Consider the following 14,969-nt stretch of genomic DNA (forward strand, 5'->3'; position numbering starts at 1 on the left):
TCCTGCTTTATCCTGAAATAGTGCAAAAAAGGGGTTATGTCAATCAGCTGAAACAATATGAAAAATAAACCTTAAAGCTTGATCTTTCTTTACACAAGCACTTAACAAAATATAATTATGCACATAATGTACTGATCATTTAAAAAAAAAAAAAAAGTCGTCGTCATTCCTGAGGCCGTGCTTAGATTTCCTAGACTTATACAGAGATTTCAGATGAGGAGGATTTCATTTACTGGCTATAAAACAGTGACACCTAGGGAATAAGAGAAAAGTGGAGGCTGAGTGCTACTGTCACAGGAAAGAGCATGAATGATGCCCTTTATTTCAATAGAGTAGGAAATTCATTCTCACAGAGCAAGTTATAAGTATAAACAGAAACAAGGACCTGGTGATATGTGCAAAATTTTTTAATTGGAAAAAAGTAATTTCAGAAAATAAGTTAGAAATATTCCCTTTTTCCTGCCTTTTCTTGTTCAAGTATAATGATCTATTTTCATTTTTTACACATTATCTTCCAATATCATCTTAGAAGGTGGAGGTAAAGGTCAAAGTTATCGCATGCCAAGTAATTTCAGATTCAATTTCAGAGTAACTTTAGGCTCACCTCTAGGGCAAACTTCTACCCATATAACTTCAGGTGCAAATTCAATCTGATAAAATTAAGCATTGCCAAAAGCACATGCTTTAATTTAACAGAGATTTATTTCAGCTTAGTCAATTAAGGAACAGGTTGATTAACTGAAGCAAGCTTTCCTTATACGAAAATAAAACTCTGCAGAGTCCCTTGCGTCATAAATCTGATCTCACTCTTTGAGTTACGGATTCTTGTGGTACAAGAGATTTATTTATGTGTTCTCCACCCTCTGGCAGAAATTTTAATCCAAAGACTTGAAGAAAACTGACAGGCGAAGTAGGGTACAAAGTTCAAGATAACACTACCCCTGAAGAAAGTAAAAAATGGCATGTCCTAGAAAGAGAATCACTTGAAAGTTTGTAAATTTCAAGTAGGACGTAACAACTCCAGCACATATATTCCCAGCTAAGTATGGGATTTTCTCTAAAATACTAAGATGTTAAAAAATGAAACATGAAACAGAATGTTGGGTTTAAGCCACATACCAAAAAAAATAGGTTAAACCTCAGGTGCAGGGAGCATCTTCCAAACTTTCCAAGAAAAGTAAATTTGGGGCACTTGTAACAAGGTATGAGATAGAAACTGCCGGGCAGAGTGTATTTACGGGAATATGACAGCGTAGATTAAAAGTCACGTCTGACTCAACGCTATCAAAATAAATCTTTAGGGATCAAAACTGCATGCCTAAATAGGAGAAGTATTACTGAGACAGCTGTAAACAGCCCGGCACAAATTGTGGCATTACTGAAACCTTCGGGGATGGTAGACCTGAAAGCAGAGGGCACAGCAACAGCAGGAGGCTTCATCTATTGGCATAGACGCAGCACATTGACACACTGCAGACAACACTCACTTTTGGAAACTGTGCATAGCTGTTTATCAGAGCAGCTAGCCTGAGAGACCCCAAGAGGACCTGTTTCAGTTTCAAGGAGCAGCACACCATACACGGATCATCAGAGAAATACAGAAAGCCCCTTCTGTAATAATGACTGCAGTGGATTCCCGTGCAACATCTTTATAGAGAGAAAATAGTGGAATTTTTTCTGAAATATTCTACAAATATTTCAGAAGACGAACTACATACAAGAGTGAAGTTGGTTAAAAGTTCAGCTCACTGGTTGAAGTGCTGGCAGACCACATAAAGGCAGCACAACCTCAAAGTACATTCTAAGCCTCTGTAAGGATATATTTTAGGAAAAGCTTCCGGTTTCTCTCAGTATCTGATTGTGGACTGCTTTACACCACATAGAGCTCTGATATGTAAATGAGTTAGCGCAAAAAAGACAGGACAGACGGAAAACATGTCCAGGCACATGTTCAGGTCAGGGAGTCCTTAGAGGAGTATTGAAGCTCCTAGTACAGTCAAGGAAGAGTCCACCACCTACCCACCACATCTTAAAATCTTTTCTGAAGCTGCTTGATAAAGACAAGAAAATTGTTTACGTCAGACACAGCTCCTTAACCCTTTTTGTGATCCTTCAACATGCTGCAGCTGTTATTTCTAGTTACAGAGGCAGACACCCAAGAAGTGCCCAGCTGCACCAGGCAGCCGTACCCAAGTGTATCCCCTCCATCTGCAGTCTGGAAGCTCTCAGAAGACAGAATTTTCCATACCAACAGGTATAAAAGTTGGAACATCTCTTTCAGATGCTTTGACACACGAGCCAATTCAGTTTTTAGTGTTGATCTCGCCTACTCTGTCTGTCATTTGAACTTCCAAGACCACCAGCACAGCAGAGGGCAGACGATACAATTGCAAGAGACCACTAGGAAAAGCTAAAAAATAACATTTTCATGTACTATAAGAAAAATAAATAGGCCCAAACCACCTACTCTCCCTTTTCCCACAACTCATCTATGAGTGACAATAGCTAATTAACTATAAAATTTCTGAATTACTGTGTGAGGTGGGTGGAAGGAAAAGTGGGAGAGGGGGTGCAAGGTGAATTGAATTCCCAAGCAAAGAGAACAGCAAAAGGATCTGAGCCATTTAAAGAGGGAAACTGAAAAGGACCAAAACCCTGGCATTCTTTTTTCTTCTAAAATCTTCTAAATAATCCTAGCTTTACTTACCACTGCTGTACTGCTGTTTCTCACATCCTCCTTTAGTCCTCCACATACAGCTTTTCTGTCCTCCTGTGAAGCTTAACTCTGCATTACTGCCCTCTTATTTCCATGGGATTCCTTCATTTTCTACCAAAGCAATAAACAGTTGATCTCAATGCATAATTCAATGCACTGAAAAAGCTTGGCCCCAAGATACGGGGGGTTTTTATTCATTACTGTTCACTGTGCACAAAAAAAAATGACTGACTCGTTCCTCACGGTATAAATTCTAAGAATGTTAGAATCTTAACAGATGGGAAGAAGAGGTCAAAAAGTCTAACTCCCAATAAACAGTAAGGCACTGAGCTGCTCTACTACACCTCAGTGCTGGCTCTGTCATGCAGACCCCAGGAATGTAAGAACAGAGGGCTCAGATCTAAAATTCTACTCTCTCACAACAAGGCACATAGAAAATGGCAAGAAAACGAGCTACACTAAAGATGAAGGAATAAACTGTCCTCTGACATTTTGTTGACAGCATGCACAAAACACAGATCTCAGGGGGTCATTACACATTGTTAACCAAATAAAATAGAATGCACATAACAAAAACCGCTGTTAACCAAGTCTGTCAGTGAAATATTGACCTCAGAAGAAAGACAAGCATTAAGAATTAAACCTGATTAGGAACTCAACATGGATAACACGCAATGATGTGGAAATCCTGTGTCAAAATTTTTTATACTCATACATTAAATGATGGCCACATCCTCTGTTAAGTTTTTAAAGAATGCCCACTCAACGGTCTCCAGACTAAGTGCTATGTACAAGCACATTTTGAACAGATGGAAAGTGATTAATAATGAAGCAACAAACATGCATAATTTTGTACAGTACGTCTGAGAATGAAAACATTATATATCCCAAAGGCAGAGGGTCTAACAATTTACAAGCCCCCCTTCTATCCTTGGGGTACACTCTAACCAAATGAATCAGTATGAGCCTTCCAGGCCTGGAGGTGTGACTTACATGAAGCCCAAATGTACCGTTAAGCAAAGATTACAAAGATGTAATTTGCAAGATACAGTTGAGATCATGCCAAAGGGATCTATTCGTGGTTGTCACTCAGCTCAGTCACTGTCAAAAAATTGAGATGATGGTACTTCTTAAAGGATGTTTATGAAAATAAAGATCATTTAAAGTCTTCTTTTGGTGACAATCCTCAAATAAACTAAAATTACCACCATGTCTGTTGTATCTGGAGACTATCTTCAGCAAAGACAGGAAAGGCATCTAAACCAGTGTAGCACAAAGAAAACAAATACGCAAACAAATAAAATCAACCTTTAAATAAGCTAATATAATTTTACAGAAATAAAATTTCTGGTCTTGGCACTTTAAAAGCTCCTGATATTCCGAGAACACATTTTCACATATTACAAACAAATGAGCTTATTACCAAATGACAACCTTCCCGAAGTTTATGTCTTCTTACTGCTATTCAGCATTAACATATTTTGACCTTCCTCTAGAACTTGATCAAACAATTCCAATCAGATGAAAGAAAAAACTGCCATTTTCAACATTCCACAAAGGGGTGTTAATCAGGTCAAGCCTAATTTAGGTGGGTGTACGAAGACAAAAAAAAATTAGTTTTTCTGGAACAAGACCCAGACGAATTTGAAGGTTCCAAGTCATCTAACTACTCCAGTATTTCCACTTCAATCATGCAAGGAGTCCAGCTGATTTTTAGAAAGGATGATCTCATGTCAAAAAAGAAGTTATCTTTCATATTTTTATACTTGTTACACAAAAGCAAATCTGTCACTAGAACAGACTGTAAGTGATATAGGGGAAAGTTTAATTCTGGAAAGTTATTTCCCAGTAAATTGCTGGTTTTCAGTAAGATTTAAGGACAATACATGACAGATATGGAACAAGATCAACAGGGGAATATAATTCCATTTTGGTTAGTGCTGAACCTGTCTTCAGATAATCATTCCCCAAACATTACTTCACTATTGGAACGTATCTGCAGCAAAGAGATTTAACAACATATAATTCAATTTTTTACTATAAATATTTCCTTTCCAGGATATGGACCAAAATCAGGGATCTAATCAAACCAATGCATAGAATTACTGTAGAAAAAAATCAATTATTGGACCTTTCAAAGGAGCAGCCAGCTTGGAAAACAAGAAGTTTGCATTAGTAAAAATTCCAGAGCCAGCCCAGTAAATGAGGAGTAGCTGGGTTTCTTTAAATAGTTCTTCCTTGCTCAATCCACTGCTCAGTGTCTGATTAGAAGGTCTTGAGGAAAAACTACGCTTCTTAGGTAAGGAAAGGATGCTTCTTTAGATGGCACTGTTTCCTCTGCACCAGGGTTGAAGAAACAGGACAGTACATGGTGACACCAGTTTAGTACTCCTGGGTGATGTTTCAATCAGAATCACTAGCCACACAAGATCATTAAATAATGCCATGGAATTTCTTTTAAAAGAGTAGTGTGGTTAAACTGGAGCTCAGCTCAGACTAATATTCCTCAAGGATGAGTAACATTTGCTTTAAATTCAATTGGATTGATTTAATATCAGTCTCTCAGCCAGGCTCTTCCACGGGCTGTAAAGGATTGTGACTGAACCACAGCTTTTGTCTTTCAACACATGGATGCATTATATTAGCTGCTAGGTCTGTATGCACCAGTGCCTCAGAACAAACAGAAATAAGCGGTTATTCGTGCTGCAGAGACTTCCAACTTGTCCCTGTAACTTGTGTTTGGGGCTAAAGGCTCCCAGCTTGAGTTTAGTCTTGCTTATAAAAATTTCTGAATTGGGTATTGAGTGAAAGAATAAAGACAAACATTACAAATAAAATCTTAATTTGGATACAAATAGAGTTATAACACTGAAGTCTGGCATAAAGATAGAGAAAATCTAGTTTATTAAACAAACACATAACATCTCAATGAAAAAAGTCACTGTCTGCCTGTAGAGTGAAAGTTTTCTTTTTACTTTAAGCATTCGGAAAGTGCATGGCTCAGAAAAATAACACATGCACGTTTATCTAGCCAGACCACGAGAGGAAATTTCTGGAGAAGAGATACACCAGAAGAGATGGCTGAACAGTTTACTTTGCTGCGTGTTTGGTTGGTGGGCAGGGGAGTCTGTGCCATTTCACTGCAAAGATTTAGATAGCTAATCTGGGCAAACAGCTCTGGCATTTCCTCACTTGAATGCTTAATTTATCAGCCTTCAATTTTTAGCTTACCTGCTTTTCACACAGAGACAAACATGTTGCAATCCTTCAAAAAAAAAATCTAACCGTAAATTTTCTCTCTCATTCCCTTTCAAAAAAAAAAAAGTATAAAGGAAGCATTAATTAGGATAAATATCATGTCACGTCAATTTAGTTTAACAGCATTCAGAATTTCAGGGTACGATATAAGATTGTTCACCCCTACCAGAATCCAGAGGACAAAATATAAAGCAGTGCTACCAACAGTGCACATTTTTTGTGACAATTTGCTGAAGATTTAGAATGGGCTCGTTTGATGGCATTAACGACATGAACTAAAATGAAATCACTCTTGTACAACATTATACTGTTTCTTTTTCTTCTACACTCAGTTGCTGGTTTATATGGCCCCCCTCAGAAGTAGGAGTTCCTTAAATTGCCATATTTCCACAGCCCCACAAAACCAAAGGGGAAAGAGAGGAGTGATTTAACTCCACCCAAATTGATTCAATACGAGTATCTCCACGAGCCAGATATGAGAGTCTCACAATATTCTCAGTAGACTGCTCTCCAGAATCAGCTTTCACTGGCCAGCTGTTTAAACATCTGTTCCAGACCTGTAAATTCCCAAAATCTTTACAAGATCTCACCATTAATGCAAAAGCAGTTTGAGCTTTAAATTTATTTGTGAGGTTTTCCTCTTAGAAAAACTTCAGTCAAAAGGAGATAAACACCTTACATGTGACTGCTTATTGACCCTGCATGGACTGAATTACCTTACCCCAAGGCAAGCAAAGTTCTCTAGAGGTTAATTGGGAGGTTTTCCTCAAATAATATGTACTACATTTCACTATATATTATCAGGTCAATTTACATAGGAGCGCAGCTGACAAGGAATTTCCCAACCTCAAAGGCATTAGTGAATTGTAACCTATTTGAGAAAAACTGGAATTTATTCAGGAAAAAAAAAAAATCAAAGGAGTCTCAGCAAGCCAGATTCCAAACTCATCTGTTCCGTGAGTATATTTGCAGAGAAACTCTATTAATTTCAGCCCTACTTGGGAATTCACTCTGGCTGCTAGCAGAAGTAATTATCTAGAATCTTAAATGCTAGGATGCAATCCTCAGTTCAGGAAACTGCATTCTTTGAACGTCTTTCTGGAATTAACATTTTAGGTCACAATTCTTTCCAAACCATTTTCTCACTGTGACTTAACACTAAGCACTGGCACTGAATTTAGTGACTTGACTGACAGTGGTAAAATTTTAATCTCCAAGTAGAATACTAGAATTTGGTCACACACAGAACTCCCTAAAATAATGAAATGTATTTCTACAGGAAGCATTGTTTCTATTAAGAATTTAATTATAATTACAATTTTAATTATGCTTTTAAGCTAACAACAAGCAAAATCTTGTCCTATTTTTGGCCCACCTTTTGGAAGAACTGAAAAGCATCTAAGAAATAAACTGTGATTTGACCTTTATGACCTAAAGACCAGTGGTTACTGCACACCTCATAAAACAAAAAGTATTTTTCTTTTAACTGAATTTTGCATTTTATTACAAATATGTTTATGACTTTGTTATTCTATCAGCTTTATCCATTCTATGAGGCCTGCACCATAAGGATGAATGTGAACTTTGCCATTCACTTCAGTTGGTGAAATACTGATCACCCATATTCAGGAAAGAGAGTCTGGTGTATTTCCACCTTTTTTTTGCCATGAGCTCTAAAAGAAGTAGGACTAACTGGAAAACAATCTGATTGCATGAAGATGTGCAACAAGACAAGTTACTAGATGCAAATTACAACATAAAGGAAGAAAACAAAATTTGCTTGTGAATGCTAAAAGCGTACTTGGAACCTTTTCCTCCTCTGCATCATATCCCAAATTCCCAATCTCAGTTGGTGCAGGAAGACAACACAATTTACTTTGGACCTCAACAGTGGAAAAGAACAGAACAGGCCATCAAGCTTCACTCTTCCAGTTGGAAGAGTGGCTGCAGACAAATAACCACAGGCAGAAAAATCGGGAAGTATATGGAAAAAACAATAAAAGTCACACTAAGAAATGAGGCTCAACATACGCTACTGACAAAAAACAAGGGAGTTGAAATTAGCTACCTCAGATCATATAAGGCTATCCTCCTTCCTTCTTCCATATACAAGTTTGCCATGCCTGGTTTGCTTCTATTTTACTTTTGTACTAGAGAATTCAGATGTTACCTTCTGTACTACAGAAAACCAAAAAAACAAAGCATGGCAGGGGAATATGGACATTTAGGTCCACATTGGGACTGACCTTTCATCCTTTCTGAAGATGACACCTGCACTGTTTGAAGCTACAAGTGAGGATTCTAGTCATAATTTTTTTTTTTTTTCGTGTGTGTATGTGAAGAAGGCTGCATTGCCACCCCAAGAGCCACTAGCTGGCATAGACAACAGTAAAATACGGAGTCATCTGTTTTAGCTGTATTAGAATTTCACACAGAGACTTCTTAATGTAACATCTGGGACAGGAATAAGGTTCAATTGAGTTTCATCCCAAATCCTTTCACTTCTCTTTTCCACCATAAGCGTAACACAACAACAAACTTTTGGTATGAGCTGAGTGATAGAAAAAACAAAGCTTACCCTTCCTAGAGAATTTAATCTGAAGCATGAGCTTTTTGGTTGATTGGTTAGTTGGTTTTGTGGTGTTGGGTTTTTTTGGTTGGTTGGTTGGTTTGGTTTGTTAGGATTATGGTTTTTAAAGCAGGCTTTGGGTAGAGACAGGAAAACAAAGACTGCGACTATGGATATTTTGAAGAGAAAGTTCTTGCAGAAAGAGCAGTCAGACTGTATTACCCTGATCTCCTCCCAGCCCATCTCTGGGTTGTCTGTGTAGCTGCATTGGTAGTGAGAATCTGTGAGTGGGGGTCTCCCACATGAAGTTTCAGTGCAATGATGCCTTAAAGAAGAGCACTGTTTAACTGTGTGTTTTATTTTTAAAGCAGAAAATTACTTTTTATTGCTTTGTTCTCTTCTCAGAGGGGAAAAATGGTAAGTCATATATTCCCGACATTGCCAGCACAGAATAATATTTTATTGTCTCTAATGGGAATGAACATAAAGAAACCAAAATATTGCTTAAAGAAACCATAAATTAAAGATAATAAAAAGAATAAATGATTAGTGGGTAGAAGCATTATAATCAAGGCTCTCTTTAATATTTGAGCAAGAAAAAATACTTCTGATAATTCTTTCATTCTTTCCTCTCTCACCTATTCAGAAGCAATTGTGTGTGTCCATTTATTTAACTCCCTTTGTTTCTCCTGTCAACTCAAAATCTGAAAGTGTTTTAGTACTGAATTTAATGAGCATGTTCTCATGAATTCCGTAATAAAAAGCCATACTTTTGTGCAGCATATAAGCAATAGAAAGATGCAAAATGTGTTATTTTTTCTCTTCAGATTAAATCTACACAGCAGACAATAAAATACACCATTAGTAAATCAGAGTCTACATAAGAAAGAACAATAACTAATGAAATGCAAGCACAGTTTGTGCTGCATTTCTCTTACAATCATGTGAGAAAAGGAGGTGAAAAATAATCAAAATCAACCCCACTCTACTCCCCACCCTGCATTCTCCCCCAAAAATATGCAATCATCTGATAATGCTTGGTATATGGCAATGTCAGTGGATAATAATAATGGATTCAGTTAAAATGAACTGAAAAAAAGTTGTCTTACTTCTCCAATGAGCTTTTTTCTAATCTTTCTTCCTCTTTCTTCTGACGTTCTTTACTCTTCTTAACTCGAGTTTCCCACAGTCCTCTTATGAGAGAAAAGTCAAATATTATCACCTGATGCCCCATACTGTTGACATTAAGCTTCTCCTGCAAGAACAAGCCATCATGAACACTTTAGGAAAGGAAGAATGAGAAAAATAAGGAACTAAATGATCTGAAAGAAAAGCAGAAGTCATAAGAAATATTAACATAGCATGCTTTCCATCTTACTTAATTTGTCTAGGGACTTGTGTTGGCAGTAATCAATGTAGCACACAATTGACTTCTACATAAAATCTATGGCAACAGCTAAATGTTGAATTTTATGTATTCCTTTCACTTTTCCTCTTCCAAGATAAAGACATAGTTACATAGAAATACTAATCTGATTAAGTAACACTGATGAAAATAACTTTAAAGACTTCGTACTTTAAAAAAAATATGTAACTAATACTAAAATGAAAGCTCTAAAATAATTTATTCGTAGTAAATCATGCAAAAGCACTTCATCTTGTATTCTTACATGTTGATGTTTATGCATCCAACCTTTCCTGTTCCAGTGGAATTTGAGAATTTTCAGTGTTTGCATAAGTAGGTGCTTATCTGTGAAATGCATTGAAAGACCAGCCCTGTAACATACGCTAAAAAGTTACCTAAGGCAGAAGGTTTATGAACACGTGGTCCCCATTTATTAGAATGTGTAGAATTACCTTCCAATGATTGGAGGCTTGGTATCACTGTATTAGGTCCCATGCTGTTGAGAACTGAGCTGAACTGGAACCTAAGCCACAAGCTTTCCCTATTCAATTAAAACTACAAAAACTTTTTGGAGGAACTTTGCCCCTACTGTAACCCATAAGAAAGATGTCATTTATTTTAGCAGGCACAATGCTTAAGCTTGACCCAATATGAATGCTACTTTCTTTTTACTGGAGGAAGAAAACCGTGCTGTAGTATCTTTTACAATGCCAAAGGATGAAGACCTCGGGTTTACACCTTGTGAAAACACAGCGTGACTGGTTCCTACAATCCTAAATTGTAGCAATGGTTCACTACTAACAAAGGAAACAAATCACCCACTAAATCACTAACACAAGTAGAGATACAAACCTTGTAAACTAGGTAGAAATGTATTCTCTTACTTGGAGTCGCTGCTGAGGGTACAATCAATCATCACAATACACTGGTTTTTATGAAATGCAACTAGATTGTCTACAGAGAACTTCTGTCATGCTTACTTCTTTACATAGAGGTTTGCTGAACCACTGCAAACAAGTCTTATAAAACAAGTTTGAAGACTTTTAAAAATAATTGCTTCTACAAAGATAAGAGCATGGTAAAGGAAAATCAGTTATTTAAACTTTGTTTGAGGTTTCATTATAGACTGTATTTATTATAGCATTCATAAGTCTGGGGAGCTAGGGGGGGAACCTGAAAGGTTGACTTTTTTTCATTTTTCTGTCATATGAAACAAGAAAACCCCTCTGGACCATCATGATCATTTAAAAAGCAATCTGCCCCTTCCTTTACTGGGTGTTTTCAAGCTTATATATATTACTTCTTACTCAGACTTTATTGTGATCGTTTTTCCAAACTCTTCAACCTTCAATGGGGGTTATTTGTTATCTGTCCTTCTGTTTTATAATACTGAGGAGAAAGAGGAAATTATTCTCCCCTTGCATTTTTCCTCCTGTAACTTCGTAACTGTCCTTTTTCTCTTTCACTCTCATTCACTCTATAATATGTAATGCATTAAGGAATAATTTCTTCTGAGCCAGCAAAAAACCCTCATGTCCTCTGGAAAAAGCACAGCATAGACTAAAAAGGATTATGCATAGCTACATGAAGAGAAAAGGTTACTATCTGTCCACGTTATTTGTCATGTCAGTAAAAAACACTCTTAAAAATACCTCCAAGCACAGAGACCGATCAGAGACCAGCATTTTTCTATGACACAATCTTCTGCGTCTTAGGATGTTTATATAAACTGCTATCTTTGCTATTTGTAAAGCTGCTACCATTGCTTGTTTATCTTTACAAGCACTAACAATGAGGCAAAAATAGTTGCCAGCTTATCTGGAACCAACTGCTGACAACAGCCAAGTCAAAACCCCACTAATAGCAGTGTAACAAGAATGGTGACCTTACTCTCAGTGGGAAGGTTTACCCATAATCATCTGTACCCTTCTAAAATATATTCACTAATAATTTACAGGGAACTGCTTACCACATAAAATAAAACGTTGTCCTCTGCTGCCCATATCAAGAAACCCAGTGACAAGGACTTTCCCCTCACTGTAGCAGCAGACCAGCAGTCACTCTGCAGAATCTAATTCATTTTAATAGACCGATTCATAACAGTGTGTTTTGGTAGAAGGTCTATTGCAGGAGCAGTATTGCTGAGAGACAGTGAAGTGGCAGCCGGACACTTGACCTCTCTTGGAACTAGATGGCCTTAATCAACACAAAGTCTGAATAAACTGTGAAAGTACTCTATTTCACTGACTTGTTCCCCACCTTCCTGCCTCCCAGGTTAAGTCATCTGTTCTTTATTGAGACACCAATGATTTATTGGACACTTGTGTTGGAAAAGTTTATACAGCTTTTTTTCCACATACTGGATTAGGCTGCAATGCATTGGGGGTTTTCTTCAATGTTAAAATCAAGCAGAGGAGGAACAGGGGTGGGAGTGAGATGTGTCCATTTTAACTCCCCAGGACTAATCTCTTCTGAGGGAGCAAAGCCACAAATCCGGAGCAGATCAGAGGGTGGCTAAGGCTTTAGAAATACTCATCAGGACAAACACAAACCTTTGCTGCTATCTGTAACTCTAAAAATGTCCCCAACAGCCTTCACAGAGCTGTTGTTTTAGCCCATATCCTAGTCCCAAAAATGGGCATGAAATATCAAGCATGATCACGGAATGTATATTGCCCAAAGTTGAGACAACATTGATTTCCTGATTAAGAGATTTTGCCTAAAAATCTCACAACCAGGCAGAGAACCTGGCAAGCTGGCAGAACCTAGACTTATCTGATTCTAAGTGCAGGTTCTTCAGAGTGCTTACTCATGCATGGCAAGGATTTGCAATAGAAGAAGCAACTACCAATAATAATTTCCACCTCTAGAAATACATAGGGTTGTACCTATTCAAGTTCACATACAGCAGTTGCTTTCTTCCAATCATCAAGCCTGCACAAGAAAACCCAAAGCTATCATCTATCAGTCGCATGGGAAGTTACATCTGGGCAGAGAAATGCCTCATTATAGACTTCTAAATTCTTTCCCTCAACTGGCATTCTACACCTGCGTTCCCTCCCATACTTAGGCTCTTCACAGGTAATCACTACTAGTATTTTAGCCATTGTCAGAAATCACAGAACCAGTGAGGGTGGAATGGGCCTTTGGAGGTCACCTAGCCCAACTGCCCTGCTTGAAACGGTCATATGGTTATTCATCCAATTCTATATACACTTCAGCCTCCTTCCTCTTCCAATTTCCCCATTCTTTTTTAATTCAGCATTACCCCTTCCACATCCCATACTTAAACATGCTCATTAAGGACAGGCTTCGGCTGTAGTTGTGAGGATTACCAGATCCACTAATATGGCAGTAAGCGAAAAACAAAAGCATACTCGGTTTCTCACTAGGAAACAGGCAGACTTTCTTTTGTTAAGTCCTGACCACAAAAGCATCACCTGCACCTACAGGGCCCTACTTAAAACTACACTCAATTTGCAGCTTAATGCCATCTTCCTTGGTCGACATCTATCTACATCTAAATTATGCTGTAGATCATCAGCACACCTTTCTTAGATGATGCATGGTTATAATGTTCGTTCAGTCTCACGAGTTATTAGTGAGATAGATCACAAAAGCAAAGCTCTCCAGTAATGTATAATGAAAGCACAGCGCTTTCCAGGGGAAAAGAGATTCAGGAAGATAAAGAGAAGGCAAAGATGTTGTTTAAAAGAGAATCACTTGTGGAGAAAATGATTCTCTCTGTGTGTCCATGGAAGCAAATAATCTTATCCCTAGCCATTTACACCTCCCAAGAAGTAATCTACAAGGCCTAAATCAATATCCTTAAAAGGAAACATACTGGGAAGCCAGTCTTATTTCTTATCTTCTTCGTAATGGTTAGCTCAGAAAAAAAAGCTGGCCATACAGGATACTTTTCTTTTTCTAAGGATTGCAAGATTTTCTCTTTATAAGCAACTACAATTACATTTAAAGCAATATTTTTAAGTAATATATATTTTAAGTGAGAGATTTTAAAATAAAACAGAACTTTTCTGATAATAAAATTTTGCATTATTCGGCAAAGTGATACCCAAGTTTCCAACCAGAGAAACATACTAATGACATTGGAAAGGAGTTTCTTTTTGTTTCACTTCTTCCCACTCTTTATACTTTTCTTAAGAAAAGGGAGAAGAAAAAAGCAATTCTAATCTTCTGGGAAGAAAAGGAAGATCCATTGTAATACCATGGCCTTTGCAACATCTTCACTTCCTCAACCAGCAGGCTAGATCATCTGCAACCTCTTCTGAATTTTCATGAATAAGGGACTCACAAGAATCCTTACAGTTAGTATTTCCCCTTTCTATATTCTACACCATACATTCATATTTCTTTGCTCAGGGCTGTACTTTCAGTCCAAGATACTATGACCTGCAAACTTTTCTCAATTTCAGCATTCCAAAGCCCTGTATCTTCTCTAAAGACCGTATGAAGCCTCTCTCCTCAGCAACTCTTCTCATCCTCCCCCTACTGCAGGCCCCATGCCAGTACTAAAACCACCCTCTACTTCTTCCCAGATGAATTTAATAACCCACCACTTCTGTGGATCAGCCAAGAAGTGCTTGCTCACAGGAGAGCACTCTTTTGCTATCAATATTTGGTTTTAAGATTGCCATGATCTGTCCCTGCATGCATGAAACAGTAGAAATGACTATACAGTCACTTCTGTGAGATTTCTGGCCTTAAAAAGAAGACAACACTGTTCCTTTACAATCTTGCAAAAATGTTATTCATTCAACTGTATTTATACATAGGCCTATTAAAATCAAAAGCAGTCCTTATGTGTATAAGGATATTGACACTCAAGCATTTGGGGGATTATGTGCCAAAAAAAGCAAAATCTTAGTAATGATACTCATCATATGTTTTCATTTAAATTATACAACATTAATGCCAAATATTACTGCTAGTAAAACCATCTACTTAAGTATCTGGATGGACTATTTTTATTTTATCATTTGTATTATAATTTATTTTAT

At 37.4% G+C, this 14,969-nt stretch overlaps 1 protein-coding gene across 1 annotated transcript in view; it reads right to left on the reverse strand.

The window, feature by feature from the left end:
• Nucleotides 1–9,777, reverse strand: part of LOC104493303 (leucine-rich repeat-containing protein 2-like) — a 30,531-nt gene extending 20,754 nt beyond the window's left edge. Inside the window, exons 1-2 of the mRNA XM_010135957.1 lie at nt 9,653–9,777; nt 8,766–8,868 (exon numbers count right to left, since the gene is read on the reverse strand). Of these exons, the coding sequence (XP_010134259.1) occupies nt 8,766–8,868; nt 9,653–9,777 (228 nt within the window). The remainder of the gene's footprint in view (nt 1–8,765; nt 8,869–9,652) is intronic.
• Between the last annotated feature and the right edge of the window lie 5,192 nt (nt 9,778–14,969).

This window comes from Buceros rhinoceros, unplaced genomic scaffold (assembly GCF_000710305.1).
Source record: "Buceros rhinoceros silvestris isolate BGI_N320 unplaced genomic scaffold, ASM71030v1 scaffold15585, whole genome shotgun sequence".
Taxonomy (NCBI): Eukaryota; Metazoa; Chordata; class Aves; order Bucerotiformes; family Bucerotidae; genus Buceros; species Buceros rhinoceros.